Source organism: Electrophorus electricus, chromosome 13, assembly GCF_013358815.1.
Source record: "Electrophorus electricus isolate fEleEle1 chromosome 13, fEleEle1.pri, whole genome shotgun sequence".
NCBI lineage: Eukaryota > Metazoa > Chordata > Actinopteri > Gymnotiformes > Gymnotidae > Electrophorus > Electrophorus electricus.
In genome coordinates, this window is record NC_049547.1 from 13,533,492 (window position 1) to 13,559,773 (window position 26,282).

Below are 26,282 nucleotides of genomic sequence, written 5' to 3' on the forward strand. Positions count from 1 at the left end.
TTCAGAACTAGAAAAGATATTGTGTATATTTTGCTCTATATAATCTAGATAATATAATCTCAACTCTGAATTATAAAATATCTTCTCATTGCTCCCCTTTTGCCACTGTTTATGAATCTTCATCAACACAAGTCAGAAGATAACATTATTTAATAGCCAATGAAGAACCTGCCAACTGGGATGACAGAGTGTGGATGATATTACATGGAGTTACATGGAAAGTTAAATAGGGTGGAGGAGGGGTCTGGGCAAGGAAGCTAACTAGGCCCATGCGTGTTCAAACAAGATCGCACAGAGCACAGCAACGGAGAACAGGTGTCCGCATTACACCACGCGAGCCAAGATGTATTAGTGCAGTACAAACCGACGTGACTCCATGCATCTCTGGCAGAACTCTGAATTAATTAATTCTTAATTCTTAATTAAAATGAGAGAGAGAAGTAGGGCTCGCTCTGAATCAGTTACACTGGTCAACAATAACTTTCCTTCCTGCAAGCATACTTTTTATGTATTTTTGCATATTGAATCAAAATGTGTTTTCAGAATTTCTTTTTCACCCACAGTATTTTTGCTCCAGTATGCTCATGTCATTATGTATAGTATGGCAAAGCAGTACAAAGTGGATGCCCTCTGTGCTGGCAGACTATTGGACACTGAACAAGGATGTTCCTGAGGCCAAATATAGGGAAAAAAAACCATACATTATACATTTTAGAAGTAATATTTTAAATGTAATAATAGAGTTATTTATGTATAAGTAATATGTAATTAATCTAAAATGAAATTGCTCTATGTTTGATAGAAAATTTCTAAAACAGATTTGAATTCAGAATAAAAAGTACTATGAGGTCCACATATTTTAGCTTGTGGAGCAAGCTATAAAAAAAGGTAGGTCTTATGCCCTCACTAGTGTCTGGGGAGGTCTTATGCCATCGCTAGTGTCTGGGGCGGTCTTATGCCCTCACTAGTGTCTGGGGCGGTCTTATGCACTCACTAGTGTCTGGGGAGGTCTTATGCCATCGCTAGTGTCTGGGGTGGTCTTATGCCCTCACTAGTGTCTGGGGCGGTCTTATGCACTCACTAGTGTCTGGGGAGGTCTTATGCCATCGCTAGTGTCTGGGGCGGTCTTATGCCCTCACTAGTGTCTGGGGAGGTCTTATGCCCTCACTAGTGTCTGAGGAGTTCTTATGCCCTCGCTAGTGTCTGAGGAGTTCTTATAGGCTCACTAGTGTTTTGGAAGTCTGAGAGCCGGAGGCCTCTTTGCAGATGTCAAGTCGCATGTATAGTGAGCAGCCTATGTCCTGTATTAGGGCTCACTTCCTTCTTTGTGCCTGGTCCCTCCAGTGTGAATAGAGGTCTCTGTTTCCACAATATACTGGTTTGGGAAACGAATGTACACTGCAATCACACGAGACTATTCCAAATCGACGTGGGAACATATTCCAGTGACCTCTCACACGATTGCTCTGACTCACAAAAGAGGTTCATGTTTGCACGCTTCAGTCATCCATATCCACTCTCCTCAAGCCACTTCTGTAAACCGTGCCTGGTTTTTAATGTTGTTTCACTGATGCAACAAAGGTGAGCAAACTGCCTACAACATGCAGTCATTCACAGGGCCGAACCAATGGTACCGCTGAAACCGAACTGCTGCCCGAAAGTCTCCTTATTAGCTAGTAAACATTGTGCAAGAGTGACTGTTTCATGCATAGTTAAAGGCTTGCTGTTTGACTCAACATTTCCACATGCCTGCTGGACTAATAAACAACAGCGAAACCCAAAAAGACACTCAATCAAATCTGCTCCAAATCTGCTCAATCAGATCTACTCAAAAACACCATTGACTTCTTGGGAAAATATAACATTGACCTCATTGGCAAAGCCACAGTGGACACAGTTCTTTGGATGGATAAAACAGCTAATCGAGAACCAAAAACTGGACAGAGAAGTTCAGTTGAGCTTGTTCCAAACCAGGGATCGCCTCACAAAATCAAAAGGATACAGATCACCCAAGAGGAAGTTAAGTGGTCCTAAGTATGTGATTAATGGATTATTTAATCACACAAGCTGAAGGCAAAGCAGCACACACACACACACACACACACACACACACCACCACACATACACAAAAGGAGAGAAACGCGTTCTTTGGCCACTAAACTTATCAACTTATCACAGTATCAACTTATCGCATTCTCATAGGCCTGTTTAGGCAATAGGACCTTATGCGGTTTAGACAAATATTTATGAATGTATTTGGTTTCGGTCTTTACTGAAGAACTGTGAGTGACCAACACTGACAGCGTACACAAAGAACCAAAATGATCTAGCTAGCTAGCCTATTATTTATTTATTTATTTATTATTATTGTTATTATTTTTTACAAACAACGAATTTATTAGCTAGCTTGCTAATTAACATACACATTTAAAAGTTGATGACTAAAGTTTACCAAACGCGAAGACAGCAAGATTAATCGGTTACTAATGGAAAACGAATAAATTAACGACGTAGCCTAAGCTTTACAGCGTAGAGTAGTAATGAATGTATGGAATGTAGCTAATTTATTGGAATTTATGGGAAGGACAGCTGAATAAATAAAATGAAGTCATCTTTTGTGAAGTACGTTTTGTGAAGTACGTTGTGAAGTACTGTGCAAAGATCGCCCTTTTACAGTACAGTTAACAAGCTACCTAAAGTAGATGTTTCTAGCTACCATCCTAGGCAGCTAGTCCCAAACTTCCAGGCTTCCAGAAGAGAAAGGCTTTATTCTCTTTAAAAAGTCTTTTGGAACAATACTTACAAGATTGTCGTCTGAGGCGAGACAGCTGGCACAGTTTCCAAATTCAGATGCATACATCTTACAGTGGTCCGGAAACATAAACAGCGGCTTGGACATGCAAAGACGATAAACGGACCACTGGCGAGCACAATGAGTCCAGCTAAAAGGAAAAACGAGGGTAAGGCTCGGCCAGTCCGCAACGCCATGGCAAAGCCGTCAGCCTGTGAACCGTTAGTACACCGCCAGGTAGGTTAGGTTAGCTACCCTTCTAGCCGACTCACTTTCACCGGGTGTACCAGCGCTTGGGATTCAGCGGTCCCCGAGCGCTCGTGCTATAGCGAGACGTGGGCCAGGGTCACGGATCACACGGCGCGAGAGGCCAATCAGAGTGGGCTCCAACATGCAGGACAGAACGTCCTTCCTACAGCCGCTTTACTTCTCCACATGCGATTATGCACTGCATTGTACTGAAGATGCATTTCTGGACAAACTACTTAAATGGTAATGTTGACAAGTAATTTTATTAAGTTACAACAGCGCTCTGGAATCCGTTTCGGTTATGCTACAAGTTAACTTTACGCTAGACGAGTTGTCAGTAATCAGTTATATGATTAGCTCCAGTAAATCAAAGCATATTAACAAAAGAATTGCCTACAGCTATGCCTTAACTACATTTAGGTATTTAGAAAAGCAAGGCAATATTTATTTAGGCCGCACAGCCTAAAGCACATTATCATTTGAGTTATTATAACCTAATATTTTGACGTACTCTTATTTGTTTGATTTTTTTGCTTGATTACCTCAAAATTTATTTTTAAACGTCATTACCGTTGTATTTTTCACTCATTTAACCAGTATTTGCCTGCCATATGAGGAGGCGTAGATATTTAGAGGTTTGCTGCCCTCTGGTGGAAGAATGCTATAAATTCCTAAATAAATGCGTATCCTTATGTGGCTGATGACATGGTGACGTTTCATTAAAAACACAAACAGTAAATTGTTCCTGTTTGAACTACTATCTTAAGTTTACACTCACTATCTTAAGTTATCGCTGGTTCCAATAGTTTTTATTTTATTTTATTTTATTTTTTTTTTTTTTACCGTACTTGTGGACTGAAAATAAGAGGTTTGTCAAATGAAAATCATTGTTCTTTTTGCATGTGTATAACAGTTCCATTTATAAATGCATATTTCAAACTTTATAATTTTGAATTTCTAATTATAAGGATAACGCAAGACTGTGGCAACACAATTTTTCTTTATTCAGAGTAAGATGTGTCAACATCCAGCATGACAAAAATTGTACAAATTCCACAATTTAAAAATGAAAAATCACAGCAACTTGTGATCTCACACATTTATAGCAAAATTAAAAGGTCAACAAATTCATGCTGTGTTGTACAAAAATAAATCAAACTTCAGTTCCACAGAGAGCACAATAGTTCGTACAAAATCCCGTCTTCATCGATGATTACTCAAATCAACCTCGAAATGAAGAATTTATAAATAAACTCTGATGAATTCACAATAATTCATATGAAATTTCAGCATTCTAGTATGTGACACCTTTTTGTTTTCCCAAGGTAAATAGTCACAGATATCTTTTTTATTATTATTTGATATTATGTAGCAACAGTAGATGAGCAGCATGTTTGTGCTTAAAATCCCTTTTCCATTGTACTGATAACAATCATTTATTCAAAAACTGATACTAGCTATTACTCTATTAAAAGCATTACTATATTGGCAAAAAGTTGCAGACACGATGCTGTGATAGAAGGCATATGCAGTTATGGAGGCTGGCGTCCTAGAAGAGGGCTGAGTTGTACAATGGATGAGATCAGGTGAAAGACAAGCACCTTTGCGTTCGCTCTTCAAAAGGCAAGTGTCTTAATGTGGTTGCTACAGCTAATAACCGAACCAAAACCATAGGGCCACAGACATACGGAAGTACTGCAACACCCAGCAAATCTGCTGCTCACTCCATTTCCATTCCCCATCATTTTGAATATTTTTTCTCCCTCGTGATTTTAATATTTTTTTTCCCTTTTGACTGACTTTTTTGTAATGATTTTGTACAGTGACAGACATAAAGTGCAGCTGGGGATTGTTAAAGATCCAAGAGGATACCAAAATGAAACAGCATCATTTAATAATTCATTACATTATTGGTAAAGATATTGTCCTCATTTTTATTCTGATTCCCAGTAGTCTTCCTCTGATACAGCCGAACATCCTTGCTATTATTTGTTCCAATCGTGTGCCAAAGAGACACCTGGACATTGCACACCACCACATGTAATGATATATCTTTAGGACAAGTGCAAACAGTGTACTGGCACAAAAGTGGGGACAATGACCCTGTACGTCCCGCTTTCATAGCTTATATATATCTCTATATATTCTACAAAATCCTTCATCCTTCAGTTAGGCTCTCAAGTACTGCTTTAGTTTATGTAAATCCATCACAACATGGAAACTAAGGTGTCCCTGTGCAAAATTGTAAATAAAGGAAATGGATTTAAACAAATCATTGCCTGTCTCTAAATTTAATGTCCATGTATACCCCCTTTGAAAAATTTGTATTAAAAGATTTATATAAAAATCAATCATTTACATATAGTAAAAAGCTTCGTTTGCCTCCCCACTACTTCTACAAACAGGAAATTGCATATACCCCATCTGTTTTCCCGCAGATTGCCTCTCATGGCCATAAATGTTGTTAAGTAGTATATTGCTGACATGGTGTGAGATTCTAGTGCCTATTACAAGCTAAATGAACACTGATGCTGGGGTGAGCTTTACAACCTCTGTTGGTATTACACCAATGTGGATGTAATGACAATAGCTCTTCACCATCACAAAATCTAGTTGTTGTTTTTTAAAATCTTTTTTTTCAGTGTCTGATAATATTCATTGCAAAGTTCTGGGACATCCACCACTAGGTTTCCGTGTCATGAGGTTTACAATAAAACTGTGACATTCATACATCAGCTTGATATCTTTTTCAAAGCTCATTTCCAACCACTCTTTACCTGCCCCCGTATACAGGTGCCAACTTAGTTTTTCACAAGAGTCAACAACTTCTCAAGCAAGGTTAAAAATAAAACACAGCCCTGCCATTTCACAATCTGCACACAAAACATCTTCCAAAATTCCATAGTCATTCAATGAGGAGAAAATCATTAAAAAGTAACTATATCTTTGCTTGTTCATTGTTTAGATGTAATTGTTTAGATTTTTAATCTAAAATGCTTTGTCAACAAGCATTAAAAAGAATGTATATCCAATATTGTTTGCCTTACTGTTCAGAAATATACACTAAAATGTGCATACATGGGCAGCTACAAACATTACATCACACTATGTTAGCTCATATGAAAACGTACAAAATGTGAATGTTTTCAAAAAACTATTCTGCCAATAACTATTTTTTAAAGCAAGACCCAAAATAAAGAGAAATTAAAAATCATGAAGTTTTGTAAGCATAACACTTTTTTTTAAAGGATGTATGTGAATATTTAACACTGTCTGCTAAATTACAGCAGCAAACCTTGAGGCGTGGCATCTGTCTGTTTCCGTTTCCTGCGTGTCTCCCCCCCACGCTGCCCCTCTCCGGAAGCATCCTCTCAGTTTGCTGAGCTAGACTTGGATGCCTTGCACTGCGTGTTTTATATTCTCCAGAAGGACTTTGCTGTCTGCACTCTGGTATTGGTCTTGATTTGTATACATATCTGTCAGGGTAGTCACATAAGCATCAAAGTTCTGTTCATTTATCGGGTCCTGGGAAACACAGAGGAATGATTCTGTTAGGCAAAGATCAGCAGGAATACGTCTCTCACAGGGCTGCTACAAACGCAGCTCCAAGGCACCAGTGCGTCGTCATGAGCGTCCGTCAACAGGGATGGGAGGGGGTGGACTTTAAATGAAAGGGAAACAAGCAGAATGCGAAACGGATAGGAGAGCTCGGATGGTGCACAGCACCCTAGTCGTGATTTTCATCCATGGGGCTTTGATTTGTTTGCTCTTTGTTTTCTGCAAGATGGAAAGAAACGCTGGAGGTATGGGGGAGTGTTGTGGTGAACCGTTGAATGGAATGCACTGGAATTAGAACTGTAAGAAACATGGCTTCTCTACAGGATCATGGCAACACCACATCTGTTCTGTACAAAAACAATCCTTGAACTGTCAACATAATGAAGAGCTTAAATCTCAAAATGCAAATAACTTTTTCTTGTTTTACAGGCTGCTGTTAATTGCACTCGGGCAGTCTCTCACTAGCACTGTGAATATAAATGTGTTGCTCAGTTTCACTTTTAATAACACAAGTTTCCAATCTGATGTATGTTTTTTCTCTTTAAATGCAAAGTTTCCAATCTGGTTTTTTCTCTCTTTGCACTTTCATTAAATTGGATTGCATTGCCCACCTCTCACCAAAAAAGGTTTAGCAGGACTGAACATGTCAGTGATTTGTTGACAGAATATTCAGGTTTTATGAATGAACTTAAAATTAATCAATTTAATATGAAAGCACTGACAGCAAAAATACAATCGATGCAAAATGATGACAATGAAAAAGTGTCAAAGATAGTTCCTTCATAAACAAATCTCTTCTATTATTATCACAAAAAATTATTTTCACTGATTGATATTGTTCCCATTAAAAATTGGGCACAACATTGGGCACAGTCATTCTGGAAGTGGTTTGCAACATTTCCATTGCATTCTCAGAGACTGTAGCACCACAAGCACACAGACCCTTATTACTGCTTTTGCACTAGCAGTGCAGTTTTGCACTAAACACCAAATTGTGCCATGTTATGCTCTCTCTGATATAACAAGCATTTAAATGAGCTCTAACATTATAAACTACATTAAAAAGCCATGCAAACAGTATTGGTGGACAGCTCAAAGTATATGGAAAGGACGAAAAAAACAACAGGAGAGGAAAGAAGTAGACAGGGAAAATGTTTTCCTTACTCGCTGATGCAACTGTAAACAGCTGTTATTTCTAATCGGAGGCTCTTTGTGTAGCGGCGGTTTCTAGAGGGGAAGGCAGAGATCTATTAGCCTACAGTATTAGCCTACAGTACCCAGCATGCACATCTCACAGCCTACTGGTAGCATGCACATTTCGCAGCTCAGTGGAGGTTTACCACTGCAGCATTTCTTAGCGGATCCAGGAGTATGTCTCACTGACTCAGCTCTCGCCACACTTCCTCTCAGTAGATCAAAATGAGCAGCATTTCAGCACCACAGGGGTTGCTTACTTCTTTTTTCCTTTTATTTGACTTTTTTTTTTTTTTATAAAGAAAATTAAGTGAGTGTTATCAGATGTAATGTATGCAAGGTCAGAGCCTTGAAAGCAAATCTAACCAATAATGTAGAGTTCATACGAACAGCTACAAAACAGAGAGTGAACTATAAACATATTTGTTAATGCTCATAACACACAAATGTCTTACTTACATATATACATTCAAACATTGCATTTTCTAGAGATTTTAAAGTGCATTTTTTTCCCCAGTTATAAAATATCTAACCACACACATTCCATGTGTAAAATTACTTGTACTAACTGTACTGCCATGATATCTGTTCATGGAATGAGGTTAAATGTAGTATCTTTTTGACATTTAATTTTCTATCATGTTATGGAGGTCAGGAAAAATGCAAAATGGATGCTATTGAAGAAAGTTTTTCTTTGTTTGTTTGGGATGTCTGTAAATAAGTATGCATACATGTGTACATTGCAAATAATAGTTTAACATTGCATGTGATGTGTGAAGTAGGCAGTACAACTAATCTAGTATCTCTTTTGCAATATATACATCTTCTATGACAGAGAAATCAAATAGTAAGATTTGAACCCCTGCCTGTTCTGACGGGCTGTATATACTTCATACAAAACATATTGTTGGGTGACACTGGGAGAGAACAGGACATTGATCTATGCATTCATGTGGTTCAATCAGAATGCAGCTGATGACTTGATGAAACAATGCAAAACACACAATCCATATTGCTTCCCCCTGAACGGGCCTTATCAGTATGTCATTGGTTGTGGTTTCAGAACGTCCCAATGCACTTGCAATGCCAGTATCTGGCAGCTTGTTTTCAGACACCGGTTATTTACTGTCGGCCTTTAGCCTTGTTACATGATCTCTGCCAGTGACCTTGCTTAAAAAAAAGTTAAAAGAAAAGAAGCGCTGGTAGTGATCATGCCGATCAGATCCTGTCCTTTCATAAGGCTGACTCACTCAGTCACTCCTCAGCACTCACACTGGCAATATAAATGAAAGCAGTCGCATTGCAATATGGCATGCAGAAGAAGCCACTGCCGGAAGCCACAGAGAGCTGTGATACGAAAATCAAACAAGCTGTAACGCAGTTGCCCTTTGCTTTTCCAGAACTTGCCCGCTATCCGTTCTCAGTGGTGGCCCTTACCATATGAGGAAGCTGGACATTAGCTAAACTGTTAATCAGTGACTGGCTGAGGTTGGCCAGCTCATGCAGGAGAGATTCATTTTGCTGTTCAATCACCTTGTTTTCTTCCTCTACTGACTTCAGATTAGACTCCATTGTGGTAATCTGGGAAACAAGAATTGGTGGAGATGTCAGTTATGGATGTATTGCATGTGAAAAGAGGTTAGCTTTAGTGCAGTAATTATCTCCTGATTTTTATCACTGTATTCTCACTGATGCGATGCAAAAGGTGTGTTCATTTTGGAACACAAACACTCCAGTTTCTGGTCAGGAATTACAGACATATTCCACACATGCCCCAGGATGTGTTTTTGACTTCATATATGTAGAGCACAGTGATGCATTTACTAGTGCACAAACATATAGTCTAGAAATGTAAGAAATGTAACATATGCAGAAAAGCTACTTTGTTAATGTTTTGTGAATTTCTTACCTGTGTTCTAAGTTTGATCATATCTGCCTCTACTTGTGAATTTGATTCATTTAAATCTTTGATTTCTTCATCCAGCTGTTTAATGTCCTCATCATTGTCTAAACCTACTGAAAATAAAAGGAAATGGAAAAAAGTGAAAGAGGGTAAATATTTCTCATGAATAGAAATTATTCTTTGTCATGTGCCATCACAATCAAACCTGAACACTGTAGATGTCATTGTATAATCATCAGATTTGTGTTGTTCTATCTGGTTGATTTACTGAAATAAGAGTATCAGAATTGGTTGATCGGTGTGAAAACTAGGTTGGTTGATAGGTTTTACCCTGTTGTCAATCAGTTCACACTTTTAAAGCATGAATGAAATGCACTAATGTAAAGGAATACTCCAAAAAAAGTATTCAGTATTCAAAGTAGTTTTAAGTAGTTTTGTGTTACATATTTATTTTAGAGTTACAGAACAGTGGTGCCCTGGAATTATGTCCTGTGGAGGTTTGTGTGAGGTAATTGTTTTGGCCTTGTCTGTAGCTCTACAGAAAAGTATATGACAATGAATTACTAAAACCTGAATGTTAAATAATGTGTTCTTAAGTTTAACACCAGAGAAGTCCTTTAATACTGGAGCATATGCTTATTAGTCATTCAAACAACACAGTAAAATATTTCCTTTCTACAATATTTTATTCTTGTGCATTAATTTATGCAATTTTGCAGCTTTCTTTTGTTTGTATGCAATTGATGGCATTAATAATATATGGCTGTGGTGCACAACAGATTCCCCTGTGTTCACATCTGATGAATGTCTCCACCACATGCTCTGTACAGCCATGCGTGGGAATGTTTACTGTGGAAGACAGATTTTACCATTGCCTGGCCGCTGCTTCACTGTAAGGATCTCCATTCCCGACAGTCTGGCCTTCTTCATGGCCGACGTGGCACGCGGGCAGCCTGACAGACTAAAGGGGCAAAAGACACTGTCAGACAGAAGCTGGGAAGCTGGACCCATGCACACTAACCCTCAGGCATCTGGGTTGGCTACGTCTATGCTGAGGCTGCAGATCCTCTGGATTAGCCCTCATGCATGATAATGCTGCCTCTGCTGGTGATGACTTCTTGTTGTGAACATAAGGAAGTCCCACCTCCGATGGGTCAAGAAGCTGCCGCTGACATGACCCGAGCCGTCGCAGCCTGGGGTGGGGCAGGACATGCCGTCCGCCTTCCCGGCCTTCCACGTGAACTGCGCGCCATTCATGTAGCCGTCCTTCTGTCGTTTGGCCGCCAAAGGGCAGCCTGATGCGCTGCGGTGCGACGCATATTTCCCTGTCACGTGACCTTGTCCATCACAGCCAGGCACAGGACACCTAGGGTTACAAAAGCAGAAGCTGAATATGTAATAAATAGCTACCATGTACTTATATGACCTAAAAGACTTCTCCTGTGTGCTAAAAGCCTGAATTATATAACTTGTTTCTCAAATACTTGCACTGGTAAAAAAGGGTCAGCATTATGCATGTGTGCATGCTCTTCATGGTGTTCACTACACACAGAATTCATGTTCCTTTCCAAACGTTCAACCGTCTTTGTTGGTTATGTTGGGTAGAGGCACAATTAGCTGTTTGTTTGTTAGATGGACATATGGGAGCCTATTAGGCCAAACCATCTGACTCACATCTCTCAAAAAGAATATTTCCATTTCTATTTCCACATCCCTGACTTTCAGCAAAGGCGCCACAGTGTTCCACACTACAGTCCTCTAAGAGCCTGAGCTTCCTGAGCTTTCTGAGCTGTGCCTCATTCCAGCTAAAGCTCCGAATGTGACTTTGACCCACAAGCTGCTTCAGCGAAGCACTTGGCCGAATATTACCCTCCTGCTGACCTTCATGTTCATGGGTGTTTTGAAGCTGATGACTTCCTTGTTTACCTTTTCACCACAAAAGCAAGGGGATCCTGAGGGCTGTGGCTGGCTGTAACTGGAAGCTTGAGGAATGTGCTCTTTGCCAACCCCTCATGTGTGCTATTTCAATTTACACTCACTCCTCTGGCCTAAGTGACAGTGGTAAGTCTCTGAAGGGTGGGACCTGAACAGTTTAAAGGCCATTACCTGATTGGCTCCTGGTCCTCCTTGTCCTCTTTGCTATGTGTAATCTTTATGCCGCTCTTGCGAGCCCTTGGACATCCTGATAAACTGAGGGAACATGCTAGATTTGGAGTCACTGGTCATAAGTGAAATGCGAAAAAATACAGGGCATTCCTAGAATTGTGTTCCCTGTACCTGTACAGGTGTGTGTATGTAGTATATTCACTTCTACAGGTATGTGTGTGTGTAGTATATTCAGTTGTACAGGTATGTGTGTATACAGTATATTCAGTTGTACAGGTATGTGTGTATACAGTATATTCAGTTGTACAGATATGTGTGTATACAGTATATTCAGTTGTACAGGTATGTGTGTGTATGCAGTATATTCAACTGTACTGGTATGTGTGTGTGCGTGTGTGTGTAGTATATTCAGTTGTACAGGTATGTGTGTGTATGTAGTATATTCAGTTGTACAGGTATGTGTGTATACAGTATATTCAGTTGTACAGATATGTGTGTATACAGTATATTCAGTTGTATAGGTATGTGTGTGTATGCAGTATATTCAGTTGTACAGGTATGTGTGTGTATGTAGTATATTCAGTTGTACAGGTATGTGTGTGTATGTAGTATATTCATCTGTACTTGTATTTGTATATGTAGTATATTCAGTTGTACAGGTATGTGTGTGTATGTAGTATATTCAGTTGTACAGGTATGTGTGTATGTAGTCTATTGATCTGTACAAGTATGTGTGTATGTATTATATTTGGCTCTACAGGTATGTGCCTATCATATATTCAGTATTTTACCTTCTGTGTGAGGCGTAGTTGCCAGTGATGTGTCCCGAGCCATCACAGCCCGGAGTCGGGCACCTGGCACAGAAATACGCCCAGTTACTGCCAAGCATCATAAGAAGACAGGCTTGAACCAGTGGAGTAGCTACACACACCTGATAACACTAGTGCTTCATTACAAATAGATTAAATGTGGAAGCAAAATACCTTATCTGTGCATCTGGGAATCTGCTCAGGTTAAATGGAGCAAAACTAATTTATATCAAAAATTAAGCTTTTGCCAAGATCACAAGCATTTCTTATTTGGGTATGTGCAGAGGTATTATAAAATCCTAATATCTCGATACACAATGATCATGAGCTTTCATAGTACACTTGCCCTTATGAGCATCTAGCTGGAAGTTACTTTGGTGACTGCTCTTAGCAGAAATTTCACATATCCCATACTCTTTCAAATTCTGGAAAGGTTTAGAATGTTTCTGGAACTTTTTATTTTCGTTCTTATCTCAGTGTAAACCTTCAGTATTCCATATAAAGGTCACTGCTGCTTTGGTTCTACACCATGTCATGGACTACACTGTGTTAAAAACACTTCAAAGCTTTTTTTCATATTGTTTGAGTTCCATCAGAGCCTTACTTGAGTTCTTGTGAATTGGTAGCCATCATACTTCGAATGCTTTTATCTGCTAAAGGACAACCTGAAAGACTGGAAGATGGCAAAAGTAGACATTAGTGTGGCAAAATAAGGGTTAAGAAAACCCACTGAAAAGAAGCAAAAACATCCAAAACAAAACAAAAAAGAAAACAAAACCTTACATAGAAACAAAATGAAATAATAATTAAAAAAAACTAAATGCAGAAAAGCCATGATGCAATGCAGGGGACTAAAATCTAAAATATGTTATAACCCTCTGAGTAGCAAATGGCAGACCCTCCTTCTGTCATTAATTATTATTATTATTAATTTGGCATTCAAAATTAAAATAACCATGTGCATTGCTCAAAGGGTTAATGTGGATAGGTACTGTCCTAGCTACTGTTTGACAGTATTGTCGAGGTAAGCTGAAAACAATAAATTAATCCACCATGAGAAAATGAAGTCACACCTTCTATGTGAGGCGTAATTACCGGTTACGTGACCACTTCCATCACACCCTGGTGTTGGGCATCTGTCTCCAGAAAAAAGTAGATAGAATCAAATCCCAAAGTCCAGAGCAACAAAAAAGGAAACAAAATTTGTATGCAGCCATATGACTGGGGAAAAAAAACACTTCATTTTGGCAAAGTAGCCTGCATAACACCTTTATAAGCATTACAGTTAAGGCTTTAGATATTTGTGGCCAATGGTGTCAAGGCATCTGATTGCTGACATCATTTTGAAACAACACTGTAATGCTTACAAGAATGCTGCACAGAGCCTCGACTCTTTAGAAGGGTTAAAATGAAGTGTCGCATAGATTCTCAGTGTGCTTTGCTGTCGATTATAGTTCATTGTTTCCAGTTTAGCTTCACTGTCTGCTTGTGTGCAGGCATGCTAACTCTCAAAGCTTCCTAAGGAGCAGCTGTGACATAAACGGGTCGAATGGGAATGATGTTTTATTACGGTAAAGCATCAGGAAGGAAAGCGTGGGAAGCCAGGGGCACACCAGCCTGTGGAAATCCAGCTGGGAATGAAGGGGCCCTGCTGACACGCTGCTGTGGCATGTAGCATGCAGTTGTGCTGAGGATCGATCGCTCTAAGCAGAGCAACAGAACAGAAAAGCCAAAAGGAGCGACAGAAAACCGGCGAGGGGGGATGTCACCTCCCTGTCGCGCTTACGTTATCAGGTCCTTCTTGCTCTCTTTGCAAGGGGCAAATTTCGGTTTGGGACTCGGGATAGTGACATCGGTGGCATAGGCAGTGTCCTCTAAAATGTCCTGGAAGGGATCCAGATCGTCTGACTGTAAAGACAGAGAGAAAGAGAAAGAGAGAGAGAGAGAGAGAGAGAGAGAGAGAGAGAGAGAGAGAGAGAGAGAGAGAGACAACAAAATTGTCATAGCATTGCTTTAAAAAGTTTTTCACATTGTCAGCATATTTGGCCATGTGACAGTGTAATACCATGAAATGGGAATCTATCTGAATATCTTAGAGATTTCAGATGGGAATGATGGTGAGCGAGGAGTGTGCAAGGCTGAGACGTGTGGATGGAGTGTGTGTGGATGTCTGGGAAAGCCCTGTCTGGCTCGTCGGAGGCCCCGGTGTGTGCGGTGTTGCCATAGCTGCTGCTGCCGTGGCAGGCTTTCCAGTTGGCTCTCGTGCCATAAGCGTGGAGGAGCATGTAGCGGCCACACACTGGCGAGGGTTGGCTGACACGGCTGCCCCACACCCATTCACTGCTCCTCCGCTGCCAGCTCCGCACCACTGTCTGCTCATTTTCACCAGCGCAGAGAGTGATGAGGGGACATGGAGGTCCTGGCTGTAGCTACTGTCAACAGCACGTTGCTCCATCTGCCCTGCGGCCTCAGACCAGCCAGAGAAACTTCTCGAATCTCGTGTGCATGTGCACACACACACACATACATACGCGCTCACAAGTGTTTATGCACGTGTACACACGGACACATGCATGTGCACAAACACACACACACACATACACACACACACATCAAACAGTGCCCTCTATTTAATTATAAAAAGCTGAAAATTGCACCTTGAAAACAAAAACAGATTACTTTTAACACTCGGCATTTAACAGCACAAGCTATACCATCAGCTTGTGAATGAGCCAGCATCATGGTTAATAACAATCAAATATTCCCACTGGTCTTCAGAGAGAGAGAGTCACAGGTGTCTTTACCCACCCCCGCACACACACAGAAAATCAAGAGTCTCTCACTTAGAAAGCACAGCGCCGTTCCACACACTCAATTTGTATGCAAATAATGAAACCTCAATTGGCTGTTGAACCGCGTCAGTCAATCAATGCATCCATGGGAACGTGACAGAGGGGAAGTGAAAATTAATCCGTCGATTGCACTGCATCAGGGGGATGTGGGGATCTTGTAAGCAAATGTCTCACAGATGTGCGGGCGCATGTCTTTGAGCTGGTTCTTGCAACAGGACATTAATGGGGAAGGTGCGAAATGGCACTGAGTGAAAGAAAGGGTTTCCTTTTTAAAAGCAGACTGCAGTAGCTCAAAAGGGTGAACCTGTGGCAAAAGGGCAGAAAACTAATTGCTGATGGAATTTCTGTTTCATCTCTTTTTTCTAAAACAAGATCTCACATTAGCAGCTAAAATCATTTTGTGATACACTAGATGGCAGTGTGGTGAAAACCGAGCATGAGTGTACTTAAAGTGTGTGTGTGTGTGTGTGTGTGCATGCAAATGTGAACACAGCTGCAGCTGTGCTATGCTATATCTGTCATCGCTGGTAATAGTGAATTTTTTTAAATCAAATATAAGCATCGTGGGACCAACTCTGGCTAAACAAGGTCAAATCAATGCAGTAAACAAAACAGAACATACACTAGAAGAGAAAAAAAAAGTTGAATAGTGAGATAACACACAGTAACAAACAGTAAAGTGTGAAAATTAGGAAAAGCAGCTTTTTGTCTCAAATTTGTTATTTTTAACCCCACACAACCACTACAGCAAGAGAAGACTTTATTTTCACTTCCTGTTACCTAAATAACTGTAGCCAGTCTTTGTTAAGCAATATTATGATGGGTATACATATTACCTAAAAGGAAGAAAGGTCTGTATGTTTCTATGTGAGATGGAAAATGGACAGTAGCCTCCAGCCGCATACTATAAGTGCCTGCTCAATGTGACAGACATGTCATTGCAAGGCAGGTGAAAGGGCTGACAGAGAGGGGGTTGTGTGTGTGTGTGTGTGTGTGTGTGTGTGTGTGTGTGTGTGTGTGTGTGTGTGTGTATGTGTGTGTGTGTGTGTGTGTGTGTGTGTGTGTGTGTGTGTGTATGTGTGTGTGTGTGTGTGTGTGTGTGTGTGTGTATGTGTGTGTGTGTGTGTGTGTGTGTGTGTGTGTGTGTGTGTGTGTGTGGGTGTGTGTGTTTGTATGTGTGTGTGTGTGTGTATGTGTGTGTGTGTGTATGTGTGTGTGTGTGTGTGTGTGTGTGTGTGTGTATGTGTGTGTGTGTGTGTGTGTGTGTGTGTGTGTGTGTGTGTGTGTGTGTGTTTGTATGTGTGTGTGTGTGTGTGTGTGTGTGTGTGTGTGTGTGTGTGTGTGTGTGTGTGTGTGTGTGTGTGTGGGTGGTTTTTTTTGTTTATGAAACAACCATCAGCGCCTAGCCTGACTCTACATGTGTAAGTATGTGTGTGCACAGAGGCATGGCTTTGTTTCAGCATGTCTGGATCTTGCCACAGGACACTAAGCATTTGCAGCATGCGGTCCATTTCAGCACGTGCTGCTGATGAAAATGCTCCACTTCCCAAGGCCAACGTCAGAGGGAGACACAGGAGCCCAAGGTGCCTAATGATATCCTTAAAGGTTTTCCACAGACAGGCCCAGCTCTCAACTCAATTATTCAGTTAAATGAAACGTTACATGTGATTGTTAACTGAAAAAAATAAAACACGGGCTAAACAGGTGCCCAGAAAACTGTAATCTTCATCTTTATGGTTTACTGTGATGTCAAACTGTACAAAACACAGTGAGCTGGCATGACCCAAATTTACACCCTGTGAAAGTATTTGCGATTTTTAGCATACTCATTTGAAGAGTACTCCTATTCGTACCTAGAAATGTATGACTGCGATGCGGAGTTGCATTAATAATTAATTACGATTAATTGCAGAAAACTGCAGAGACTCAACCATAACCTGACCATTTCTGCAGCTCCAGCTATGGTTATTTTTTGCTTATTTTTCACCAGGTCTGGCTCTCTATTCCATGTGCTTTATCTAGGGTTGGTTTATGTCATGGTGAATGTGTCTGGGTGCGCGCGGGCACCTCTTTGCTTGGTTCCTGCTCCAGGCGTTTGATCCTGGTATAGTTGACGGGCAGCTCCCAGGAGGCGACCCGGTTGAGGGGGCAGCAGCGGGTGCTGGGCAGCGCCCGCCCCTGCCGCTGGGCCAGGCTGGGCTCCAGTGGGCCGGGTTGCCGGCCGCCCATGGCCCCGCGCTTACCCGTGCCCATTTCCACTGTGCCATCCACCTCAACGTCCCGCTTCTACCCAAGAGAGGGATATAGAGGGAGGTAGAGGGGAAGGGAGAGCAGAGAGAGAGGGGGGGGGAGATGAGAGAGTGGGTTTGGGGGAGACGGGGAGAGGGATGAAGGGAGAGAACAAGAGAAGATGAAGGAGTGCAAGAGGAAAGATGGTGAGAAAAGCAAGAGCAACAGGGTGAAAATTCAGTGGAAGACAGGATAGAAATGAGCAGAGAGAAAAAGGAATGAGAAAGAAATGAAAATGAGAGAAGAAGAGACAGAGTATGGAGAAAGAGAAAGGTAAGAAGAGAGGAGGAAAAAATGACACTGTGAGAGATATCCTACACACTGTCTCTCTCCTCAGTTTGCCCAAAACCATCAGCTGCAGTCTGCTGTTATAGCTCTTTGTGTGTATGTTCTGTGTATGTGTGTGTGGCTGGGTATATGGATGATTATCAACATGATTAACACTATGGAAGTGATTGTGTCTCAGTCAGAATGAATAGATGGAATATAATGAGGATTAAACGAATGACAGATAACAAATAACACTGTTAGATTGTGAGATTAATGATCGTATAATAGATGTTAATTGGTGGCACACAAGATTCCTCTGGAGCTCATGATGCCTGTGGTTCACATACCTAATTCAGCAATGCACATTCACACATACACATGCTCAAAAACTGTTGTCATTTACTGGCCCTTAAAACCAGCATGCCACATTATAGGGGGGGAAGAGGGGTTTTGGGGGGGCATCACATTTGACTGTGCAAGGGCGAGGCCCAGCTGACCCTAAGAGTGCAGTTAGGAATTGCCTGGTATTGCCTGGCATGGCTGGAGATGTGTGGTAAGTGGTGCATGGCACCAACAGCTCAAGTGGTGCCACTGAGTGTGTGGAAGAGATATCTGAACACTAAAGCAGCAGAGATATGGAGAGTTAGGCATTGTCACATGACTTGGTGCTTGTATGAGCACAAATGTGATGTGCTCAAATGGAGGTTCTAGCCATTGTTACTGTTGCAGCATCAGTCTCTTCAGTAAGTAAGGAAGGTTATGTGCAATATATTGATTAGTTTCCTGCTCTAAAAGTACAACAGTTGTAGTGGTTAAGACAACAGACCTGTATGCAGAAGACTGGGGTTTGATCTCAGGCCACTACTAATACCATTAAGAGTTCTTGGGCAAGACTTCTAATGCCATAATTTACCTACATCTGAAACATTAGAATCTGAACTAAGAACATGCTGGCTTGAAAGTTGCTTGGATTAACAAGGTCAGCATCGAAAGCTGTGGAATGATGATAAATGGCCAACTGGAAGAACAAACTATAGATAGACAAGGATGGGAAATATGGATCTAATGGAATGCTACTACAGCAGCAAGACCAATGAAAGGGGTTATATGAAGTGTATGGATGAAAATGAAAAGGCTGTCCACACCCACAGATAAGCAATTAGTTACCCAGGGAAATGAGGCCTCCTATCACAACTGGAGATGGGGGTGTCATGCCACTGGAGATGGGGATGAAATCAAAGGGAAATTTCGCTGCCCAGACAGATCACCTACTGGATTTGAAAAAGAGTGATCAGAATGTAATATGGACATGCTGTGTGGGCCAATTCTGAACATGTGGAGGATAATCATGACTAAGCTAACTCCCCCGAGTGGCAAATTATCATCGGATGGTATACTAACAGATATGAATGCAGCAATTGCCAAGAACCAGTATAACTGAAACCAACAAAATGGCATGCTTGAGACCCTAGACTACAAGCCACTCCTGCTGTACCCCTTGGAAACCAAGAAACTGGGAAGTAAAGAAATTGACAGTTCCAGAAGGGCATGGCGATCAAAAATGCATTCATGCGGCAAAAGAAATACAATGGGTGGCCCATAAGTGAGGCTCTAGAGGCTGCTAAACAAAGTCCAAAAGCACTGGTCCTCTTTGCCAATGAAATATCCAAAATGCAGTGTACTTTCAGTTTCAGTGCAACACAACCCTGAATGTGGTGGATCAACACAGAGCTCAAACAGAGCAGTACTCGAAGAGCCTATAGGAGAATGAATCATCACATAACACCAGTGCTCAGTGGTTAAGAGATCTCAAGGCAGAGCATGGCAATGTCCAAGAGCATGAGCCAGTCAGCATTACAACAGCAGATGTTCAAGAGTGGGTCAGAAACATGATTAACTGAGCAGTTTCTGGCCCTGCCATGATCCATGCCTACTGGCTAAAGAAACAGAAACAGCTCTGCATGGCTGACTAGCAGAAGAAATAAACCAGCTGGTAAATGCCAGATAACTGAAAGCAGGACAGTATAGGTCATAAAGGTATGGAAAATATCAAGGTGATGCCCCCACTGCTGTTCTGCATACACCTGAATCCTCTTAGCTAGTTAAGAGTGGGTAGCAGTACAGATTCTTGAGTAGAACTACCATCAGCCACGACTTGTACATGGATGACATCAAGATGTACACCAGGATGGAAAGGGAAAATGACTCACTGATAGGAAAAAGAGGAACAGTGATAAGGACAGAGAGATTTGAACTTCCATAAGGCCATTTAACAGACCTGGAGGATAGCTACAAATACCGGGTGATTCTCCAAACACACGAGAACCATTAGACAGAAACGAGGACAGTAACATCCAAGTACCTCCATAGGGTAAAGTAATTCCTCAGGGGTCAGTTCAGTGGGAACAATAAGATCAAAGCCATAAACATGTGGAAAGTGTCATGGCAAGGTAATGGGATGTACCAGTGACAGACAGCAAAGGTGGCTGATATAAGACAGTCCTTCCAGTGACTGAAAAAGGCAGGACTGATTGACAGCACAGAGTCACTAATCATGGCAACACAACATCAAGCACTAAGCACAAGGTTGATTGAAGCCAAGGGGTATCACACCAGAGAAGACCAAGACCCAAGATACAGACTGTGCACTGGAGCTTCTGACACATTCTAGCATCTAGTGGCAGCATGCAAAATGCTGGCAGGAAAACCATGCAGAGATAGAACTGAGGGATTATATACAGAAACATATGCAAGGCATAAGAGCTATACAACCCCAAGTCTGAATATGAGGAACCACAGAGAGTGATGGAAAACAACAATGCTAGAATCCTGTTGGACTTTCAGGGAGGAAGACAAGTGTTGATGAACCAACCAGACATTATGATAGTAGACAAGATGCAAAAAGTAGCAGTGGTAATAGATGTGTTACTCCCAAGTGATGGAAACATCCAATGGAAGCCATAACAGCCATAACATTAAAATTTCATGGCTAATATTGTGTCCCTCATGCTGCCAAAACAGCTTTGACCTATTAAGGCTTGGACTCCACAAGACCTCTGAAGTATTTCTGTGGTATCTGGCACCAAGGCATTAGCAGCAGATTCTTTAAATCCTATAAATGGCAAGGTCGGTCCTCTATATATCGGACTTGTTTTTCCAGACTATCTCACAGATGCTCGATCAGATTGAGATCTGGATAATTTGGAGGCCATGTCAATACCTTCGACTCATTGTCATGCTCCTCAAACGAATTCCTGAACAATTTGTGAAGGGTGTTTTGTGTCTCACCCTGGAGAGTAGACACTTTGTAGGCCCAGTCATGGATATATATATATATATATATATATATATATATATATATATATATATATATATATATATATATATATATATATAAAAGATAGCTAGAACAGAGGGGATCATACTATCAGAAGGTAACATAACAGTTGAGGGCAGCTACAAGTACCAGGGAATCTCACAGGCATATGGGAATCTTGAAGAGGCCACAAGAAAAGCAGCTAAAGTCAAATACCTACCAAGAGTGAGAGAAGTCCTGAGACGTCAGCTGAATTGGAAGAACAAGACCCAGGCAATAAAACCTCTTTGAACTTTGAACTTTAAACTTTGAACACCTGCATTCTACCAGTCATCAGATACCCCACTGGTATAATAATTTGGCCTAAGCAAGAGATAGAAGCAACTGACATCAAGACAAGGAAACTTTTCACGATGCACAAAGGATTTCATCCCAAATCCAGCATTCTGACACTATACACTAAGAGGAAGGAGGGGGGCCGAGGACTAGTGAGTGTCAACCACCACAGGAGTACCCCAGGATGATGGCCCCAAGTGATGAAGTGCTTAGTGAGTACATCAGATAGCAGAAACCCAAGGAGGATGGGAATGAGGAGGAGCAGGAACTATCATAGGAGGAAAAACCCCTTCATGGTATGTACCAGCAGCAAATAATGTAAGTGGCTAATATGGAGAAATTCTACCACTGGAAAAAGCTGGATTGAAAGACTGGAGGCACCAATCATGGTAGCACAGGAACAAGCTCTGAATACAAGATCAGTAGCAGCTGGGATCTACCACACCAGGTAGGACCCCATATATAGTATGTGCAAAGATGCCCCTGAGACAATCCAGCACATAACAGTGGGATGCAAGATGCTAGGAGGCAAAGCGTATATGGAATGCTATAACCAACTGGCTGGCATAGTATACAGAAACATCAGTGCTGAGTAAGAGTTTGGACTTCTGAAACACCCCCAAAGGTGATGGAGAATGACCATGCATAGATGCTGTGTGACTGCCAGATACAGACAGAAAAAATTCTAATGGCTAAACAACTGGATATACTAGTGATGGACAAACAGCAGAATAGGGCTACAGTGATAGATGTAGCAATCCCAAGGAACATGAAAAGTTCGGAAATACCAAGGGATGAGAGAAAAGCTGGAAAAGATGTGGAAGGTGAAAGCAACAGTGGTTTCAGTTGTAATTGGAGCACTAGGGGTTGTGATCCCCAAACTGGGAGAATGGCTACAAATGATCCTAGGAGCAACATCTCCATCCAGAAATATATATATATATATATATATATATATATATATATATATATATATATATATATATATATATATATATATACACCAACCAGAGTCTGAATACTAATTAGGTTATTACCTCAACCAAATCTTATTCAATGAGCAATGTGAAAGATGCCAAAATGCTTGAAACCTGTGATTGAAAGTCATGGTTATTCCTCCAAATATTGATTTCTTAATGCTCTTAAAACATTTGTATTGTGTTGTTTAAAAAGGAATATGAATTTGTTTTCTTTGCATTATTCAAGGTCTTTTTTGTTATCTGGCCCAGATGTCATTTTATGCAAATAAATACTGTAAACGACAATTCCTTGATTTGTAATTTGGGAGAAATGTTGTCGGATGATAATAGTTCATTTTACTCAAACCCATATCCATATTGAAAGCTGTATATAAACTGTAAGCGCTAGATACAACACCCCCCCCCCACACACACACACACAAACACACAGTCTCTGTCCCTCTCTTAAACACACATCCCTGCACTGCCCGACCACACTACACCAGTTGCCTTTTGGCTGTAGCCACCTAGGGAAGGGCTGTACCTTGTAGCTACACCTACAGAAAGAGCGGCACAAAGATGCGCGGTGAGATCAAGTGAATGGATCCACGTGAGGGACAATGGCCTGGATCACTTCTAGCAACACAGCGGCCAGTGGAGCTTTTTTGTCAGGTAACTCAGTGTACATCTGCATGTATAGGCATGGCCAGCTAGCCAGGCCCCTGTGTGCAGAGCAGACTCACTGGGGCTCGTTAGCGGCAGGTGAGAAGGGAAACAGCTGGCCTAGGACCTGCTTCTCTCCCACCATACACCAGCCTTATGCTAAGCCTGAACCACACTGCCATGGGACCTAACTGCAGGAGAATGAGAAAGAAGTAGCAATAGGTCACTACCCACAATCCACGTCTAGTGTTCCTACACTTCCCAAACTCAAACCAATTAGAGAGAGAGAGAGAGAGAGAGAGAGAGAGAGAGAGAGAGAGAGAGAGAGAGAGCAACCGAGACAAAGCAAGAGACAGAGATAAAGAGTGAGAGAGATAGGGCACAGAGCGAGAGAGAAATATAGAGACAGTGAAAGAAATATATATAGTGAGAGATAGAGAGAAACTCCTTTTCTAGCTTATGCTTACATTTGAATAATGTAAGAAAGTTCTTTTCTTATACTATATAATGCCAGCAATTACTAGCACTAATGACCTATATGGAGTCAGTATAGAGTTGTATGATTATGACATTCTGACTCACTCTTCTTTCAACCCAGCTTTTCCAGTGGCAAACAGCTTTACTTCAGCTCCATTTGATGCAGTAATTTTTTTGTTCCTGTGGAAAAGCTTGCCCAGTGGAGTGAAGGCACGGTGAAGACACTGCCGTCACTGGAGCCTCCTCACTGCGTGTCGGGCTGTGGCAGTGGGAGATGGGTTTAGCCTCAGGCCAGCTGCTCCTCTCATTCTCCTCTCCTCTCTGCGGAGTGACAGGAGATGGATGGAGGAGGGAAAGACAGTGAGGAGGAGAGAGAGAGAGAGACAGAAAGAGAGAGAGAGAGAAAGAAGGAGAGAGAGACAGAGAGATAGAGAGACAGAGAAAGAGTGCCCTCTCTTGCTTGGGGCACTTCCATTCAGTTGCCATATGTGATCATCCCTCCTTCCTTAGTCCTTGTCTTCCTTCTTCCCCTGCACACCTCACCATTATTGTCCGTGTTAGAAGAGTGTAATAGTGAAGAGTGCAAAGAAATTGTACATTATGATCACAAAATGATCTCTGTGTGTGTGTGTGTGTGTGTGTGTGTATGTGTATGTGTGTGTATGTGTCTGTTTATGCATGTGTCTGTGCAAAGAAATTGTTCATAAAATGAAATGATCTGTGTGTGTGTGTGTGTGTGTGTGTATGCATCTCTGCCAAGGAATTTTACATAAAATGAAATGATCCGACAGTTGTCATCACCTTGTTGCATTTAAAATGGAAGGGTATGTTATGCTGTGGAAGGCGACATTAGAGTTAAGCACAGCTCATTTGAACTTCATCACGCCGTCACTATTTCTCATCGTTCCAGCACGGACTCAGCAGGAAGCCCCCTTTTCTCCTCTGTGAAAGGAGATTTTGCCTGGCATGCACTCTTGCCATGACAGTCAACCTTCAGCTGCTGCTGAGGAGGTGCTGTGCTGTTGCCCTGCAGGGTGAGTGGGAGCAGCCCCCCACCAGCCCAGAGTCTCCCCCGTGGGAAATAAAGGGGCCATATCCACACTTCAGCGGGTAGACCCGAGCGCCCGGCCACAGACAGGCACAGGGATGAGGTTTGAATGTTACTGTGTCAGCATGGGGACATCTGGATGCCAGAAAGAGCTAAATGCAAGCCTACCCCCATCAAACACACACACAGACAGGGGACTCCACCAAACACATCACATGTCTACTTCCACATCTCACCCATGGTTAAAATAACCTACTAGGAAATGCTACACTGGTCGCTAACTCTGTGCAGTAATGGATGTAATCGCAGTGACACAGGATAGTCTTTACAGGAGCTCCAGCTCTGAGGATCATCAGGTGGTATCCTGCCTTAATAAACAGGCAAATAAAATGCACAAGCTCACTCACGCATACCTCAATGGCACATAGACGTACACAATCACAAAGCTGGATCTTATGTGTGGGCCTACAAGTTTCTGGAGTAGATCTGATGTGTGTTGAGTTTTGAGATTTGACAAGACAGTTTTTGAGACATGGTACAGGGAGAACACACACACACACACACACACACACACACACACACGCATACATGCACACACGCACACACACACACACACACACACACACACATAAACATGCATACATGCTTGCACACACACACACACACACACACACACACACACACACACACACACACACACACACACACAGAGTGTACCCGTGTGCAGAGCTCCTGTGGCTTGCCACTCAGGCTCTGGGGCATCTCCCTACAGCGCGTGGAAAGGTTGAGGATGGCCGTGGCAGCCATGTGTGCCGCCTCCATGTCGTGTGTGTAGTCGAAGCTGCTCTTGCTGCAGGTGCTGCTGGCGCTGCTCCCGCCACCTCCTCCGGCTCCGCCCCCCAGCCCCGGCCCCCCTGTTGCTCCTGTGCCACCCCCTCCGCAACTCAGGCTGCTGCCACTGCTGCTGGGGGCATAGCTGCTGGTGGTGCTGCTCGCTGAGCTGGAGTTCTTACAGTAGCGCTTGGCTGAGAGAACATACACGCACACATATACACAGAACCAAACACATACACATACACACAGAATCACAGAGACCTCTTAACATATCTCATACTGTGTATCTGAATATGGGTTAAAAGTCACTATCACCTTTACTTTATTGAAGAAATACCAATGACAGAAGAAAATAAAAATGTGAATGTGCAGTCTGTAAAAAGGCTACATCAGGATTAAATTTAAGCACCACATCAATTGTTGATTGTAGGCTGTAGAGGCTCCAATAAGGAGGTCTGACCAACTCCTGTACATTTTACTTGTAGCCCTTCACTGATCACTCTTAGTGCCAGCACACAATAGTGGCTACAGCTGTGAGCTGTAAGGTGAGGTAGAATAGAAGCAGTGGGGATTAGGCACCTGCATGGCACTGCATCCTTGAGCTTGAGGTGAGAACGCTGCTGTCTCT

At 41.9% G+C, this 26,282-nt stretch overlaps 2 protein-coding genes across 12 annotated transcripts in view; both read right to left on the reverse strand.

Annotated features, from left to right (window-relative positions):
- The window catches only part of LOC113580665 (peroxidasin), a 39,903-nt gene extending 36,386 nt beyond the window's left edge, over nucleotides 1-3,517 (reverse strand). For both annotated transcript variants that reach the window (XR_004776802.1, XM_027015356.2), the window contains exon 1: nucleotides 2,804-3,517. Coding sequence is in view for 1 of the 2 variants with exons in the window: in XM_027015356.2 (XP_026871157.2) it covers nucleotides 2,804-2,988 (185 nt within the window). In the remaining variant the exon portion in view is untranslated. The remainder of the gene's footprint in view (nucleotides 1-2,803) is intronic.
- Nucleotides 3,518-4,029: 512 nt separating this feature from the next.
- The window catches only part of myt1lb (myelin transcription factor 1-like, b), a 73,189-nt gene continuing 50,936 nt past the window's right edge, over nucleotides 4,030-26,282 (reverse strand). For 3 of the 10 annotated variants that reach the window (XM_035533107.1, XM_035533108.1, XM_035533114.1), the window contains 13 exons: nucleotides 25,538-25,845; nucleotides 17,530-17,748; nucleotides 14,397-14,518; nucleotides 13,684-13,746; nucleotides 13,215-13,283; nucleotides 12,593-12,655; nucleotides 11,802-11,885; nucleotides 10,840-11,061; nucleotides 10,565-10,656; nucleotides 9,702-9,808; nucleotides 9,230-9,373; nucleotides 7,763-7,825; nucleotides 4,030-6,565 (listed from right to left, as the gene is read on the reverse strand). In XM_035533107.1, coding sequence (XP_035389000.1) covers nucleotides 6,425-6,565; nucleotides 7,763-7,825; nucleotides 9,230-9,373; nucleotides 9,702-9,808; nucleotides 10,565-10,656; nucleotides 10,840-11,061; nucleotides 11,802-11,885; nucleotides 12,593-12,655; nucleotides 13,215-13,283; nucleotides 13,684-13,746; nucleotides 14,397-14,518; nucleotides 17,530-17,748; nucleotides 25,538-25,845 — 1,697 coding nt within the window. In that variant the 3' untranslated portion in view covers nucleotides 4,030-6,424. The remainder of the gene's footprint in view (nucleotides 6,566-7,762; nucleotides 7,826-9,229; nucleotides 9,374-9,701; nucleotides 9,809-10,564; nucleotides 10,657-10,839; nucleotides 11,062-11,801; nucleotides 11,886-12,592; nucleotides 12,656-13,214; nucleotides 13,284-13,683; nucleotides 13,747-14,396; nucleotides 14,519-17,529; nucleotides 17,749-25,537; nucleotides 25,846-26,282) is intronic. The other 7 variants (XM_035533110.1, XM_035533109.1, XM_035533113.1 and 4 more) reach the window with 7 other exon arrangements.